Here is a 16,562-nt window from a genome sequence, read left to right on the forward strand (position 1 = left end):
GTGTTAAGAAGCCACATACAAAAGGTTATATACTACAGAATTCTACTTTTTGGAAATATCTAGAAGAGGCAAATCCACAGGGACAGAAAGCAGATTAGTAGTTGCCAGGGTCTGGGGGGAGGGAGAAACGTGGAGTCACTGCTTAATGAGTATACGGAGTTTTCTTTTGGGGTGAAAAAAATGTTCTTGAACTAGACAGTGGTGATCGGTCGCACGACAGCATCAATGTACTGCCACTGACTTGCACCCTTAACAAAATGGCCAATTTTATCTGTATTTTACCACAAAACATTATCCATTACTTATCTGAAATTCAAACTCAACTAGACATTCTGTATTTTATCTGGCAATCCTAGCCCCACTCTATCCTGCTCAAGGTTCCCCTTCTCTTCAAAGGTTCTTAAGGAATTGCCTTAACATTTGCAACCCAGTCCCTAACTCTCAACATTCAACAGGTGTGCAGTCTGGTTTATGCCCTGACAATCCAATTCAAACTGCTATTGTTAATGTCATCGGTGATGTCCAAATTGCCAAATTTACTGGAAATTTTTGGCTCTTGCCATAAACGCTTTCTCCCTAGCAACTGACATGGTACAAATTCTTTTCTATTTTCTTTTTTCTTTTTTTTTTAAGATTTTATTTATTTGAGAGCAAGAACACATGAGCACAAGCGGTGGGGGTGGGGGGCAGAGGGAGAGGGAGAAGCAGACTCCCTGCTGAGCCGGGAACCCGATTCAGGGCTTAATCCCAAGACTCCAGGATCATGACCGGAGCCGAAAGCAGCCGATTGACCAACTGAGCCATCCAGGCACCCCAAATCCTCTCCTTTTTGCAATACTCTCCTTTCCCCTTGGCTTCTGTGCAGTGTAAGGTTAACTTGGCAGGTTTGGAGTGTTCAAGTCCTGCACAGTCTAAAAAAATCGGGCCCTTTGCCAGCTCCTTGGGGATAATCTCTAAGCCCTTGGAACATCCTTCCTGTTAAGACTGTCTGCATACACCTGAGACCTTGGCCACACCAGACAGCTTACACTACCACTGTGATTTATGGTGGGAGCCTTGGGCCACGTCAGTTGGACCTCTGAAGGGGGTGGGGCCTGAATAACTAAGGTTACCCACGTGGGCACTCCATGCCTACATGACTAATAAAAACTCTGCACAGGCTCAGGTGAGCTACCCTGATTGGCAGCATCGGTAAATGTTGGCAAATATCATTGCTGGGATGAAAATTAAGAGCTGCCCATGTGACTCCACTGAAGAGGACGACTAAAGCTTGTCCCTGGTCTTTCCTAGACTCTATACTATGTGCCTCTTTCCTTTGCTGATTTTAATCTGTCTTTTCACTGTAATAAACCATAACTGTGGGGCGCCTGGGTGGCACAGCGGTTAAGCGTCTGCCTTCGGCTCAGGGCGTGATCCCGGCGTTATGGGATCGAGCCCCACATCAGGCTCCTCCGCTGGGAGCCTGCTTCTTCCTCTCCCACTCCCCCTGCTTGTGTTCCCTCTCTGCTGGCTGTCTCTCTCTGTCAAATAAATAAATAAAATCTTTAAAAAAAAAACAAAATAAATAAACCATAACTGTGAGTATAACAGCTTTTACGAGTTCTGTGAATCCTTCTAGTGAGGGTGGTTTGGGGACCCTTGACAAACTTGTTACCATTTTCCCTAAGTCTGATTATCTCCTCTTTTTTTGTCTTTACCACTGGATCCCCTTTGCTTTGCCCTCCCTCTAAATGCTGGTATTCTATTCTCGGTTATCTTCTCTCCTCTGCTCCCCAACCTGCAATAACGTCCTTCCCACCTATCCCAGGCAATTTCATTCACTTGTGGCTCTGACTGCCACCTGCCCTCATCCCCATTTGAGACTCCGGCCTGGATATTTCTGCCTGGAAGCTCATCTTAGCATGCCCAGGTCAGATTAACCCTCTATCCAAACACCTTTCCTACTTTGGTTCCAATTTTAGTTGCTGACTCCATATCAATATAGTGGGCACTAAAACCCTCATTCCCAGGGCGCCTGGGTAACTCAGTTGGTTAAGTGTCTGCTTTCGCCTTCGGCTTGGGTCATGGTCCCAGGGTCCTGGGATTGAGCCCCACGTCAGGCTCCCTGCTCAGTGGGGAGCCTGCTTTTTCCTCTCCCTCTGCAGCTCCCCCTGCATGTGCTCTTTCTAATGAGTGAATAAAATCTTTAAAAAAATAAAACAAAATCCTCATTCCCTAATCAACCAATTAACAAGTCTTGCCTTTTTCTCCTTCCAAACACCTCTGAAACTCTGACTCTCCATTCCCATTCTGGCCCTCATTAGCTCTCACCCAAGCTCTCGCACACATTTGTCAAATGTTCTCCCTCATGTATCTCATGCATCCCCGTCCCCCAATCCAGCTCCATCCTTTTTACCTAACAGTTCTAAAACATGAATCTGCCCAATTATTCCTACTTAAACTCCTTCAGAGGCACCCCAGCCCCTGCAGACTTAGGCTCTTTAGCAACACTGTAAGTTGTGACCCGGATCTGCTCTCTCCACCCCCACGCTCTGCCTTCTTTCCACCCCAACTCTCCAGCAATGCCCAACCAGTCTAAACCCCCGGACCTATACTCACTAAACATCATCTCCGTGCCACGGCCCATTCTAAGCACTGTAGGTAAGTTGTTAACTAGACACAGTTCACTCAAAGGGCCATCATCCAACAGGGAAACCAGGAAGTAAACAGAATAATTTCTGATCCTGCTCAGTGCCGCGAGGAAAACGAAGCTGAAGATGACCGACCACAATCACAAGCCAACAGGGGTACAGTTTGAGCATGCACAGGGAAGTGGCCTTTGAGAGGAAACCTGAATACTGGTGGGAGGGATCCTTTTTAACATTCTCAGACCCATGTTTACAAAGGTTACTTGTATTAAGTTGCTTACATATATACAGGACCCATACACATACAATCTACATATACGATCTCTTTAGCTAGTGGCCCCTATACGACCAAACCTGAAGCCCACTAGACTTCCTGTCATGGGAGGTGACGCATTTCCTTCTCGTCTGAGCTGCTTTTCTTTTCTTTTTTTTTAAAGATTTTGTTTATTTATTTGACAGAGATAGAGACAGCCAGCGAGAGAGGGAACACAAGCAGGGGGAGTGGGAGAGGAAGAAGCAGGCTCACAGCAGAAGAGCCTGATGTGGGGCTCGATCCCATAACGCCGGGATCACGCCCTGAGCCGAAGGCAGACGCTTCACCGCTGTGCCACCCAGGCGCCCCTGAGCTGCTTTTCATGAAACACATTCTACCTGGTCATCAGATTTTGGAATCACTGGCCCAGGAGGCATTCATTTAACTCTATTCTTCTAAGTCCAATTTTAGGAAGAAAATATCTAGGGGGAAGGGTAGGAGGAGAGTTTATGCAAGAGAAGTAGAAATGCAGAAGAGGGGGGCTAGAGGACGACCTTACGCTAATTCTGAAATGGCTCTTGTAAACAAGAACCAGCAACTAAGGACAACCAACCAAATCTAAGTAAGACTTTAATGTTAAAGGGAGAAGAAAAATGCATGAGGGAAAAAAATCCTCAAATGTAAATGAAGCTAAAAGATTTATTTTACTTTATTTTTTAAGTAGGCTCCACACCCAATGTGGGGCTTGAACTCGCGACCCTGAGAGCAAGAGTCACATGCTCCAGCGACTGAGCCAGTCAGGTGCTCCGAAAAATTCTTATCTTAGAGTATATGAAAACCATTTTTTTAAAATTGGCTTGACTGGGGCGCCTGGGTGGCTCAGTCGTTAAGCGTCTGCCTTCGGCTCAGGGCGTGATCCCGGCGTTATGGGATCGAGCCCCACATCAGGTTCCTTCGCTGGGAGCCTGCTTCTTCCTCTCCCACTCCCCCTGCTTGTGTTCCCTCTCTTGCTGGCTGTCTCTCTCTCTGTCAAATAAATAAATAAAATCTTAAAAAAAAAAATTGGCTTGACAATGTCTGACTACCCTTTTATCTTAAAAATTCAAAATCATCGTGAGGGAAGGCTAGTCAAGAGAGTAAAGAAAAATATGACAGGACTTGCTTGAAAATAGGGCACATTAAGAGGTTTATTAGTCACTGGTACAAATTAGCAGTAACTGGTACCACTGGGCCAGGTTACAATTAATTCACAGGAACATTAACTTCACTCTGCCATAGACAAGACCACAGCTAAGTCTCCTCCACGGAGGATTTTATTACCAAAGCTATGTTCTGGCTTTTGTAACGGTTTCCCAGCATCTCATAGAGCGTGCCTCTACAGCATTTATGAGTAACACTGTCCCTGAAAGCCCTTCAGAGAGCAGAGGTGAACACCTTCTCATGGAGGAACATCAGCTTTTCTAAGCGAGTTCGTCTCAGGAGCGGGAGCCACTCCCAGTGGAATAGCTCTACCACGCGGTATCCGAGCCGATTCAACTGCCGCCTCTTCATGTTGTGCAGTCCAAGCAGATCCCTGGAACCATAGCAGTACTGGTTCTTGTTTGTCACCTGAATAGCCAGCTTCACTTGTGGGGCCTGCATGCAGGCTGGGGGATGAGGGCTCGCCAACTCCATGGCCCCCAATCTGTCTGCCACACTGCAAGGGGAGCTCCCCAAACGTATGGCTGCCTTCTCTAATTCCCTTGCCTGCTGCTCGGTCTCTGACTCAATTTCCCCCTGGAAGTGTCCTCTTGATTTCCCTCTTAGTAGCTGATTCATCAAATCATCTGTAAGGCTGACTCCCACATGCTTCAGCCTTAATTTGGCTTCATCTTCAGCTGGTATGGCTTCTTGGTTAAATGGTAATGGCTTCATGTTAACGTCAAGCTGGACCTCTAAGTCAGAAGATCGGGTATGAGGCAAAATCATATGGTGTTTGATGTACTGGGGCCCACCCAACATGTTCTCAAGTAAAAAGAGAGCTTCCAGGAATTCAGGCTTTGAGCACATGTCCTTCCTTGCTAAATTCCACACCATTTCCGACCCCTCTTGCTGAAGGTGAGCACTAAGACGATTGCCTCTGTAATCTAGACACTCGACGCCAACTGTACCGTCAAGAGTATACAACTCCTTAGTGAGTTCGAACTTACTCCTCTCCTGAGCTAACCTGATGAACTCCGGACTCAAAGCAAAGTTGATGAGCTCTAATGGGAAGTACTCAGAAAATGCCAGGCCCAGCAAGCAGGTGAGCAGGTGTTCTGGGTATCGATTGAACTCAGGCATCTTCCTGTGAATCTCATTTATCAGACTAGAATAGAACTCTTCTGTATTGGGTGGCTTATAATTCAGAGTTCCAAATGACCACAGAATCTTGGCTACATCTTTACTTCGACAGTATGACACCCTAGGAGGCAAAGAAGCAGCCACAGCATTCATTAGCCCTTCATCCAGGATGCGTAAGGCTGAGCAAGCAAGAGTCAGGTGCATGACACCCTGAACCCCTAGAAAAGGAATTCGTTGAGGAGCAACCTGGCCAAATTGCTTCATGAAATTTACGTGATCCACGTGAGTGAAACGGAACATTTTAAGAATATTCACTAAGGCATAATTACTCAGATGCTGCATGTCAGCACAAGCCAAGTCTCCGAGTTTCCGCATGACATATTCAGAGAGACTACTACTTGATTTAAAGAACCCCAAACAGATTGTACCAATCTCCTCTAAATTGATCAAATCTATATACTTGAGAATCAACGATTCCAGTTTTTGCATGAGGTCTTGGGGTACCTGACGACTTTCACCTATAATATAAATTAAGTGAATCAGCTGGGACAAGGATAGATCTTTCCAGTGTAAATTCAGGTAACTAAAAAAGATTTTTAAAAACCGAGGTACTCTGCGGCCCAAGTACCGCCAGAGGTCAGCCACCAAGAGAAGCTGATTCAGACTCATCTCCCACACCTTACTGCAAAATCTGACCTCGTATACATCTAGCACTGAATGGGAGTGAGGGATTCCTAAACTGACAAAGGCTTTCAAAATACTGATCAGATCCGGGACATCAAAGAGCTGTATGTTTTTCACACTCTGCTGGCAGAGCAAAGCAAAGCTGCTACTGGACAGCACAACAGGGTGCCGCTCTGCAGGCAGAGAGCTCAGCTTACAGAGATACTCAGCAATGACTCGAGGCTGGAGATTATCTTGATCAACTGTGACTTTGTGCAAAATTAATTCACCTTCTGAAACAGAAAGGGGCTGACAAGGCTCCGATCTGTTATAGCTGTGAAGCTGGTACTCCGGTCTTAGCTGCAGGAAACCTCGGGGGTCTTCAAAGGAATCAAACACTTCTATATCATCTTCAACAACTTTCGCGGCCCCGGGTGAGCCCGGCTTCAACGTGCTGGCCTCGGAGGCAGAAACCCTGCTGGATTCCGAACCTGGGAGGGCACGGCTGGTTGTCAGGAGCCTCCAAGAAGAGGAAGCGCTATGAATGTTCTCCACTTTTTTGGCAGGCAGGCAGAGGCTGCTGTGTTCTGGAGGGTCCTGTCCCCTCGGCCGGGCGCAGCTTCCTACACTCCAGTAGGTCACACTCTGGGTCGCACTGTAGGCAAAAGGATTGCAAAACGCTCGATATCCTAAAGGTTTTAACAACTTGAGGGTGGCCACCGTGCTGGCGTCAGTACGGATCGTTCTGGCAGTCAGAACACAGTCCTCACAGGTTTGTCCAGGCAATTTCTTGTTTACATGGTGCTTGATTAGAGCTGGACGGGGAGGCGTTCCACAGAAACTGCCTGGAAATCTTCGGCATATCGCAAGAGCCATGGGTCACAAATGACTGGGCCAGAATTGGTGCCAGATACTGAAAAAAGGGTAGATGAAGAATAAGTGGCTTCCACCTATCACGATACCAAAACGTACACATTTTAAGAAAGGGCTTAAGCTACACTGATGTGCACTCAAGTAAGTTCCATGCTAGTGAATGCCCCAACCACAAGACAGCACACAGCAAGGTTAGACGCCTTCTCCTTGATATCAAGGCGTGAAGGGCCCACTGGAGAATGAGAATGTTGGTGGAAGCTGCTGTACTAGCATCGAAGGTCAAAAGTGGGATTTGGTGGAAGTTTAATTAATTATGCCCACTATACCCCTCCTTGTTCCTCAAGTATGAAGCTTTTGATTACGGGATTGTGTTCTAATGCTGCTCCTACACCTTTTAGAAGATGCCTCTTCTCTCCAGGAGGCTTATCAGGTATTGACTGAACCGCTATCACAGAGCAGTCATGCAGCTGGAACATACACTCAAAAACTCACTTTGGTGGGAGAAGGCAGAAGGCTGATGAGCTCCGCTCATTGTCAATTCACAGGTGGGAAGCAAAAAGCATCTCGAAGTTGGGCTCAGGGTTCGGGGAACACCAGTTCACGTGCCTGCCCTGCTGACGTGCAAGGGAGCAGCACGGCTCTCCTCTGGGGGCGGCTCATGAGCAGTGCTGCCAGCGAGTCAGGTGCTGACTACCCTGCCTCTGAGCAGCGCAGGTCCCACTGTCCCCCACGGCAGAAACCACGAGAGGCTATGACACTGACTCTGCTATCCTCCTGCTTTCTCTGAAGGCTTTTAGCGTTCCTTCCACTTGAGAAATGCCAAAGCCTGACGAGCAAAGCCCAGCGAGCCCTGAGCTGCCAGGAAGTGGACCAGATAGGGTTGTTGCTGCACATGACCCTTTGCAGGTTCTGAGAGCACCAGAGTGACTTTCTGAAATCCCCCGCCCAACTCCTGAGTCAGAGCCCACAGTAGAAGAACCAGGCAGCCACAGAGCAGGCCAGGGGCTTTGTTCGGGCAGTCCAGCTATACAGGCTTCTCTGGATGGCAGGAATGTATGCTCTAATTTCTTTGTGAACCAGAGTAGGGTTCTATCATATTAAATCTTTAGACACTTAGTTTTTTACTGTGGCCTGTGGACCATTCTGTCTACTAAGCTGCAATCTATGGGTCCAGACATCACAGACCAGGTGTCAGCAAGCTACAGTCCACGGGTCCAAACCCACCCCTCCACCTGTTTGTTAGGTAAAGTTTTATCTGAACATAGCCGGGCCACACATTACGTATTGTCTATGTCTGCTTTCTCACCAGAAGAGCAGAACTGAGCAACTGTGGCAGAAACTATATGGCCTGCAACGCATAAAATATTTACTATATGGCCCTTTACAGAAAAGTTTGCTATAGACCATAAGCTTATTCCTTTGAATGCAGATGGCCAACTTTTTAAAAATTAGAAAACATTAGGAAAATAGTACTGAAATAACTTTTCCTTTAATAGTTAGAGATAACTGAAGATTTATGCCTCAAAATAGCCACAAGGAATCTCAACCAATATCGCACCGCAGGCAGGGTAGGAACAAAACAGAAAGCAAGTAATAGAACTCTCCAGCTGGGTGCCTGGGTAGCGCAGTCGTTAAGCGTCTGCCTTCGGCTCAGGGCGTGATCCTGGCGTCCGGGATCGAGTCCCACATCGGGCTCCTCGCTGGGAGCCTGCTTCTTCCTCTCCCACTCCCCCTGCTGTGTTCCCTCTCTCTCTGGCTGTCTCTCTGTCACATAAATAAAAAAAAATAAAAAATCTTTAAAAAAAAAAAAAAAGAAAGAAAGAACTCTCCAGCTGACAGAATAGGGCTTTTTTTTTTTTTTTTAAGATTCTTGTATTTATTTTTTGGGGGGGAGAGGGAGGAGGGAGAGGAAGAAGAGAGAGGGAGAAAGAGAGAACGTGAGCAGGGGGAGGGGCAGAGGGAGAGGCGGAGACTCTGAAGCAGACTCTACACTTAGCGCAGGGCCCAATGTGCGGCTCCATCTCACGACCCTGAGATCATGACTTGAGCTAAAACCAAGAGTCCAACGCTTATCCAACTGTGCCACCAGGGTGCCCCAAAAGAATAGGGCCTTTAAGAAGACCTGCTTTAGAACCTGGAATCTATATTTGGCTCAAAACAATTTGCAACTAAAGCCATAAACTGTTCAAATCTGTAGACCTTCATCTCGGGAACTAGTTTGAAATAACAACAACAACAAAAAAAGACAAAACATTTTTTTACAAAGTAACTGTGCTCTAAAGAAAAAGCTGGGGCACCTGGCTAGCTCAGTTGGTAGAGTGTGCGACTCTTGATCTTGGGGGTTTTAAGTTTGAGCCCCATGTTGGGTGTAGATTACTTAAAAATAAAAAATCTTAGAAAAATAAACAAATAAAAGCAAAAAACTGAAAACAATCCAAATGTCTCCCCGGAATGAGAGGGCTGGTTTACAGGATAAGTGCGTGGCAGGCATCAACATGAGAAAAAGCACATACAAATATTCAGTGGAACAAGCAGAACACCAGTGAGTGCCATCACCTAAAATGTTTACATAAAGCAAAGTAACAACACAGCTTTTTGGTTATATCTCTGATAAATTAACACTCCCCATTTTATTGGCACTGAAAATGTTAATACAGAAGAGTATATGGATTAATTTAACAAATTACCTTTATAAATAATTTTAAAAGCACATTAAATAACTTAAATTACTTCACTAAATACTAGAAGTATTTAACGAAATTACTGTGCATGGTCCTCAAATGAACAAAAGAACCATTTCCTTGAATATCAATGTTTGAATGGTATCGATTCTGTATTTTGAATTAACATGGCCCTTTTCGATTTGCAAAAATACAGATTAAGGGATCCCTGGGTGGCTCAGTCCGTTAAGCGTCTGCCTTGGCTCAGGGCATGATCCCAGGGTCCTCGGATGGAGTCCCATACCAGGCTCCTTGCTCAGCAGGAGCCTGCTTCTCCCTCTGCCTGCCACTCCCCCGCTTGTGCTTTCTCTCCCCCTCTCTCTGTCAAATAAATAAATAAAATCTTTAAAAAAAAAAAAAAAAGAAAGAAAGAAGGAAAGAAAGAAAGAAAGAAAGAAAGAAAGAAAGAAAGAAAGAAAGAAAGAAAAAAACAGGTTAAATCCCAAGTTGGAAAAAACAACAGCCACAATCATCTAAGGCCTCCTCTGTGCCAAACCTAGTATATTATTTTTATTTTTTATTTTTTGTTGTTTTGTTTAATGTTTTTAAAGGTTTTTTTTTTTTTTTTTTGAGAGAGTGCCCACACACAAGTGGTGGGGGGAGGGAGAAGCAGACTTCCAGCTGAGCAGGGAGACCTACTGGGGGCTTGATCCCACCTGGGATCATTACCTGAGCCTAAGGCAGATGCTTAACCAACGAAGCCACCCAGGCGCCCCCAATATATGCTTTTTATTTTTTAAAAATTTTTAAAAAAGATTTAATTTATTTATTTGACAGAGAGAGAGACAGAGGGAACACAAGCAGGGGGAGTGGGAGAGGAAGAAGCAGGCTTCCAGCAGAGGAACCTGATATGGGGCTCAATCCCAGGACGCTGGGATCACGCCCTGAGCCAAAGGCAGATGCTTAACGACTGAGCCACCCAGGTGCCCCCAATATATGCTTTTTAAATCTGCATTAGTTCCAGTCCTTACCACCTCTCTGTAAGGTAGGTCTTATTATCTCTATATTGTGGATGAGGAAAAGGACACTTCACAAGATTAAGGAACCTGCTGAAGGTTACACAGCTAAGGGATGGAGTGGGGTTTGACATCAAAGACTGTCTGATTCCAAAATCCACATTGTGGGTATATTCCAGACAAGATCAGATTCCAGACAAAGAAGTGGGGAGGATCCTGAACAACCTATAAGATTTCCAGACGCCAGGGAGCTGGAGGGGTTAGGAATGGGTGAACTCAAAAGCCCCCCTCACCTCTAATTCGGGCAAACCTCAGAGGTAGTGTTGTTCGGTTCCAGATCACTGCAATAAAGTGTCACAATAAAGTGAGTCAAAGGAATCTTCTAATTTCCCAGTGCACAGAGAAGTTATGTTTACACCATATTGTAGTCTGTCAAATGTGCGATAGCATTATGTCTAAAAAACAACATACATATTTTAATTATAAAATACTTTGTTAAAGAATGCTAACCATCATCTGAGCTTTCAGCAAGTCATAATCACTGATCACAAATCACCATAACAAATATAATAATATTTAAAACATTTGAAATATTGCAAAAATTACCAAAATATGACACGGAGATAGGAAGTGAGCAAATGCTGTTGGAAAAATGTTACCAACAGACTTGTTCGAGATGGGGCTGTCATAAACCTTCAATTTTTAAAAACCACTCTCTCTGTGAAGTGCAATGAAGTACAAAATGAGCTATGCCTGTAGTCTGGGATCTGAGCTATCACTAAGGTTAGTTTTTACCACTTACAAAAAGAACAGAGAAGAACTCAAAGACCGAAATCTACAGGAAGGAATGTGTTTACAAGATATCCCATCATCGTGGTAAGGAGAAGTACCATAACTGAAGACCTGAAAGTTGGCAAGAGAGATAAGGGATCCGGAATTTAGGGCTCAACGCAGGAGAGAAGCAAAAGGAAACGCCGGGATAATGAAGACCCCCAGAATAGAACTGTGAGCAGACATAAGGAGCAACCAGCTCATGCCAGAGGAGGTAAATATTACCAAGGAGAGGAGATTTATACTTCTGAGGAATCATCTGGGGACAGACAAGCAATAGGTAGACAGAAAACCAAGCCAGTAACAACAGTGACAAAAATGATTAACTCCAGGAAAACACAAAAGTTGTGTAAGACAGAAAATGGTATATTATACTCCCTGCTCAGCTATGAATATTTATATAACCTTATTGATATAAGCCTTGAATATCAGCTTAACCAAAAATTATAAGCAAACTATATATGGAGGATGCAGGCAGGGGAAGAGGAACGGGGGGGCGGGGGCTGGGGGGCTGGGTAGTGAGGCCCAGAGCCTCAAAGCCCATAATGAAGAAGTCAAAGATTTTATAGATATAGATACTTCCTAGAAACAGCAACACAAATATATTGTTTAAAAATATACTGATAAATGCCAAAAGAAATAAAGAGTGGAGGGGCGCTTGGGTGGCTCAGTCGTTAAGCATCTGCCTTCGGCTCAGGGCATGATCCCAGGGTCCTGGGATCAAGCCCCGCATCTGCCTCCCTGCTCCGCTGGGAGCCTGCTTCTTCCTCTCCCACTCCCCCTGCTTGTGTTCCCTCCCTCACTGGCTGTCTCTCTCTCTGTCAAATGAATGACTGAATGAACGAATGAATGACAGAAAGAAAGAAAGGAAAGGAGGAAGGGAAGGAGGAAGGAAAGAAAGAAGGAAAGAAAGAGTGGAAAGTGCCTCCACAGAACAAAAAAGGAGGGAAAAAGAAAGGAAATTAAAATTTAGTGTTAAAAGTTCCATCAGACTATTGGACTGTGTAAACCATGTCCAACTTTGACAAAAATTAAATTTGCCAAGTGCATGACTAACAGGAAATTAAGGTATTCTTTGAGAAGACAATCAGTGTTCAAAGAAAGTAACCTTAAGTTTCAAGGAAAATGTGGAAAAGTTTTTCTAGTCCAAGCAATTCCTACTGTCTGCAGAACTTCCTTATGGATGCCCAGCAACAGAAACGATGACAAAATAAGGAATCGTAGAAGCACGCAAAGCCGACTGCAAACGGCAAGTAGGAGCTACTGACTTTTCCACCATGCACCTTTCAGCATCACTGTCTAGACACCGTGTCTACATACACAGGTCTGAAACAGTCACTTCAGGAGTCTGGTCTTGAGTACTGTGGGGAAGGAAAGGAAAGAAATGAAGGGAAGATACAGAACCAATAAAGCAGAACAGTGAGGAGAAAAGGCACTGCAAAGGAGAGGTTGTCACGCTGTGTTTGCCCAGACAGAAAACACAGCCGAGTGAGTGAGTTCCTCCTTACTGAAGGACTCCCAGAGAATGCGTAAGAAAGATGGAAAGGGAATACTACGAGATGGCCAATCAGTAACTCCTGACGCCTTCTCTAAGGGTTCAAAGACATGTGACATCAGCACAGAGCTCCCTTCCTAGTTTAAGTGTATAAACTTAACTACATGTATATTCTCCTCCCCATCTCCTCTTTAGGGGTCCTAACAAACCAGAATGGAGCCTCAGAGACCCCTGGCACTGCCCAACCACCCTGAATGATGTGATTTCACAGGAGTGAGGACTCTTACCTTTGCACCTTCCAGGTACAGGTCTGAGCAAAGCCGAATAGCTTCATTTAAACTATAGTCCGGGGCACCTGGGTGGCTCAATCGGTTAAGCATCTGCCTTCAGCTCAGGCCACAATCCTGGAGTCCCAGGATTGAGTCCCACACTGGGCTCCCTGCTCAGCAGGGAGTCTGCTTCTCCCTCTGTCGCTCCCCCTGATAATGCATGCGCATGCGCTCTCTCTCAAAAAAAAATAAAATCTTAAAAATAAATAAACTATAGTCCAGAAGTTAGAGGAAGGGAGCCAGAGGGAGGAAGACAGCCATGCTAACTGCAGATTAAGTATATGACACTCAGCATATTCAATTCACCAGTTACTGGATCTCCTCTCTTAATTCTGATTTCCGTCCTTTTGCTAGAAAGGTTTAACCCCCTTATGTCCTGATAAAATTGCCACAAATAAATGGATACTTCAAATTCTAATCTTGTCTTAGTAAATAATTTGTTGAGTAACCCTGAGAATTAAAACAAAAAAATAAATTTCTCTAGATTTTGAGAGTCTATAAAGCTTTAATGCCCCTGGTGAGGGCTTACAGACTGACCTAAGGACCCTCAGCTATTAATGCAAATGCTAACTGGGCTAGACTCTTCCGTGCTTTGGCTTCCACGCAGGAGCAGAGCTACAAGAGAGAGATCTACTACTACTATGAAGGTCAAACACTAGTGTTCAGGTGTTTAGGCCAAGGTAAGTACCACCCAGAGTTAAGCCAAACCAAAACCAAGTTTAACAGCCCATCCCCTCCACTTTGTTCTAGTTTCCACTTTTTTTTTTTTTTTTTTTAAGAGAGAGAATCTTAGGCAGGCTCCACGCCCAGCATGGAGCCCCACCCAGGCTCGATCTCACAACCCTAAGATCAGGACCTGAGCCAAAACCAAGAGTCAGACACTTAACCAACTGAGCCACCCAGGCACCCTCTAGTTTCCATTCTTATTGGAGAAAACAGCACATCAAAATTATCTATAAAACTTTTTTTTTTTCAGTTTATATAGCCCATTGCTCCCCTTCTCTAAGCCTCTGCTATTCCTCTATCAGAATAGCAAGAAGGGCCTGGGTAGATACAGTCTGACAAGACCCCACAGATGATTGTTAGAGCCACCGCTCTTAAAGGATTCACAACACTCTATCTTTAGAAAATCTCTGGGTTTAACAACAGAGAGAAGACACTCATGTACTCTCAGCCCGAGAGTGGAGCTACTAAAGAAATCACCAAATCCTTGCAAGTAAAGAGAAATATCTACATCCAAAGTCATGTCAACTGGTCAGCTCAACGAAATACTTGGTTTTTATCTATTCTAGGTTTGCAAGGCTGAGCAGTATAGTTTTTCAGACAGTTGAAGGGGAAACTTCAGAATTCTCTGATATCAAAGGTGACTTATTTGCATGACGAATGACAAGACCCTGTTGGGAATCAGAAAAGTAAACCAATGAACAGGGAAGAAAACCATACTGTCAAATAAACTAGGCCTGCACAACTGCCAAAGGCCTTGCTTTCTCCGCTGTATTATGCAACATTGAGTCTTCAGATTTTATTTTGGTCTACTAGGCTTGTAGCGAACTCATCCTCCGCTTGCCTGAGGCCATTCAGAGCAGTGAGTTGTAGCATCTAGTTCTGGGAAAGCGGCTGTTCTTACTACTCACAAAATGTGAGCGAAGTGCAGAAAACAGGAATTAACATGCTAGCTGCAAAAAACAACTAGAGCATGGACCACCAGACACATTTACAAACACCTAAAGCACTTGGCTACCAGCTCCATGGGATGAAGCACTATTCGAGGGTTTACAGTGAGTGAGCAATGAGGCATGGTCTGAGAAAGTGGATGAGTAACTGGTATAAGGAGGGCCCAAAGCTCCCTGAGTCAGGACAGAAGAGCTGTGTCATGATTTGTACGGAAAGAGAAACGGCAATTACTTTTCTTATCTCTGGAGAGAAAACGGAGGAGAACATCAATAATACCCTTAGTTAGGTCTGTGCAACTAGAAACCGTCTGTTAAAAATGGGGAATAGGTATACATCGCATTGATAATTACTGACGACTCAGGGTGACCCAATACTAAGCAAAATATTGTAGGATTTTGCGGCTCAAACTGTGGCCTGCGGACCAGCGGCATCAGCCTCACCTGGAAGCTGGTCAGGAATGCGTAACCTCGGACCCTACCGCAGACCTACAGCCTCAATCTCCAGATCCCCAAGTGATTAGCACGCACGTGAAAGTGTGATAAGAAGTGCGGCAAAACACCTCACTGCATTCTCCCAAAAGCCCTGCGAGGCAGACAGTAACCATCTCCGTCTCCCAAAGGAAAAGTCAAGGTTCAGACGAACCGTTTGTCCAAGGTCACAGAACTCTGGAGTGGCGGGGTTGCCGAGATGCTGCCTAAAGCGGGCCTGCGAGGAGTCCGCAGCAGGGCCCGGAAGCGCGGAGCCCAGCCTCGGCACGCGCCCGGCCCTGCGCCGCCCAGGACGGGAGAGGCGGGCCAAGGGCCAGGTGACCTCCTCCCCGGCCGCCGCCACTCACCTGAGCCTGGCGAACGCGGGCGCCGCAACACCAGACCCGGGATCCCGCGGGCTGCCGCAACACCACGACTCCTCCAGCAATACCTGGACCTCACAGCCCCACTTCCGGCCAACTGCCCGCTACTTCCGCCTGCTGCGCTAGTGACGGGTGCGGCCGAGGCTCAAAAGACTCTGTCAGCGTTTTCCAAGGACGTTTTCCAGTAGAGGACGTTGCTAAGAGGACGCGGGAGTCTAGGACCTGCTGAGGGGAAACAGCGCGGTGGATGGGCCGCTCTGGAAGTCGCTGAGTAGCCTAGTCACTGGTTCGAATCCCAGACCGCCACTCAGGGTTTTATAGCTTTGGAGAAGTCACATCAACTATCTAAGCCTAGTTTCTCAACTGTATGGTGAGGATTATCACGCATCTATAATAGAGATGCATCAGTGAAGTGCTCTCAGGAGAAGAGTTAGTGATGGATAACCGAGCCTGTTAGGAGAAATGAATGTGAGAAGTTGGAGCTGGAGGAGGCCTGTGCTATGGCTGACGAGCCAGGGTCCTCATTTACCACCCTGAATAGAGGGGCTCACACCTGAGCCGCTATCAGCAAATAGGCAAGGAAGAGACCCTCCAGGAGGGCTTGGTCCCCAACTGCCGTTCTGGGGAAAATTTCAGCACCTTGTCAGTGCCTTGGTTGCTGACCCACCTACCTACGTGCTGCAAAGGAGACTTGAGAACTGACGCTCCTTCCAGGGCACCATCTTGTCAGGGAGACAAAAACCAATGCAGGGAGGATACTTCACTGCAAGGAGGGAGAAGCCTGGCATCCCAATTCCTGAGCTTTGCAGAGGGCAGTTTGCCTGATTCTCTCACTTGGGACAGAACAGAGCAAACATTCCTAGTTGCTGACTATGACTCTCTTTGCCAGAAGAACCCAGAGAGAGCAGAGGGCATTTCCGCAGGGAATAAACCATATTGCTCCTAGGCAGCCATGACAATCCTGTCCTT

The 16,562-nt window shown here is 45.9% G+C and overlaps 2 protein-coding genes across 4 annotated transcripts in view; both read right to left on the reverse strand.

The window, feature by feature from the left end:
- Positions 1-15,696, reverse strand: part of UBOX5 (U-box domain containing 5) — a 39,330-nt gene extending 23,634 nt beyond the window's left edge. For all 3 annotated transcript variants that reach the window (XM_045808103.2, XM_045808095.2, XM_045808087.2), the window contains exon 1: positions 15,579-15,696. The gene's annotated coding sequence lies outside the window, so the exon portion shown is untranslated. The remainder of the gene's footprint in view (positions 1-15,578) is intronic.
- FASTKD5 (FASTK mitochondrial RNA regulator 5) lies at positions 4,048-15,706 on the reverse strand. The gene is made up of 2 exons (XM_045808071.2): positions 15,579-15,706; positions 4,048-6,778 (listed from the first exon to the last, which is right to left on the reverse strand). Exon 2 carries the CDS (start codon positions 6,739-6,741, stop codon positions 4,294-4,296), a length of 2,448 nt encoding a protein of 815 aa, XP_045664027.1. The 5' UTR covers positions 6,742-6,778; positions 15,579-15,706; the 3' UTR covers positions 4,048-4,293.
- Between the last annotated feature and the right edge of the window lie 856 nt (positions 15,707-16,562).

The sequence above is a fragment of the Ursus americanus genome, chromosome 22 (assembly GCF_024610735.1).
Source record: "Ursus americanus isolate L20-20 chromosome 22, mUrsAme1.1.p, whole genome shotgun sequence".
NCBI lineage: Eukaryota > Metazoa > Chordata > Mammalia > Carnivora > Ursidae > Ursus > Ursus americanus.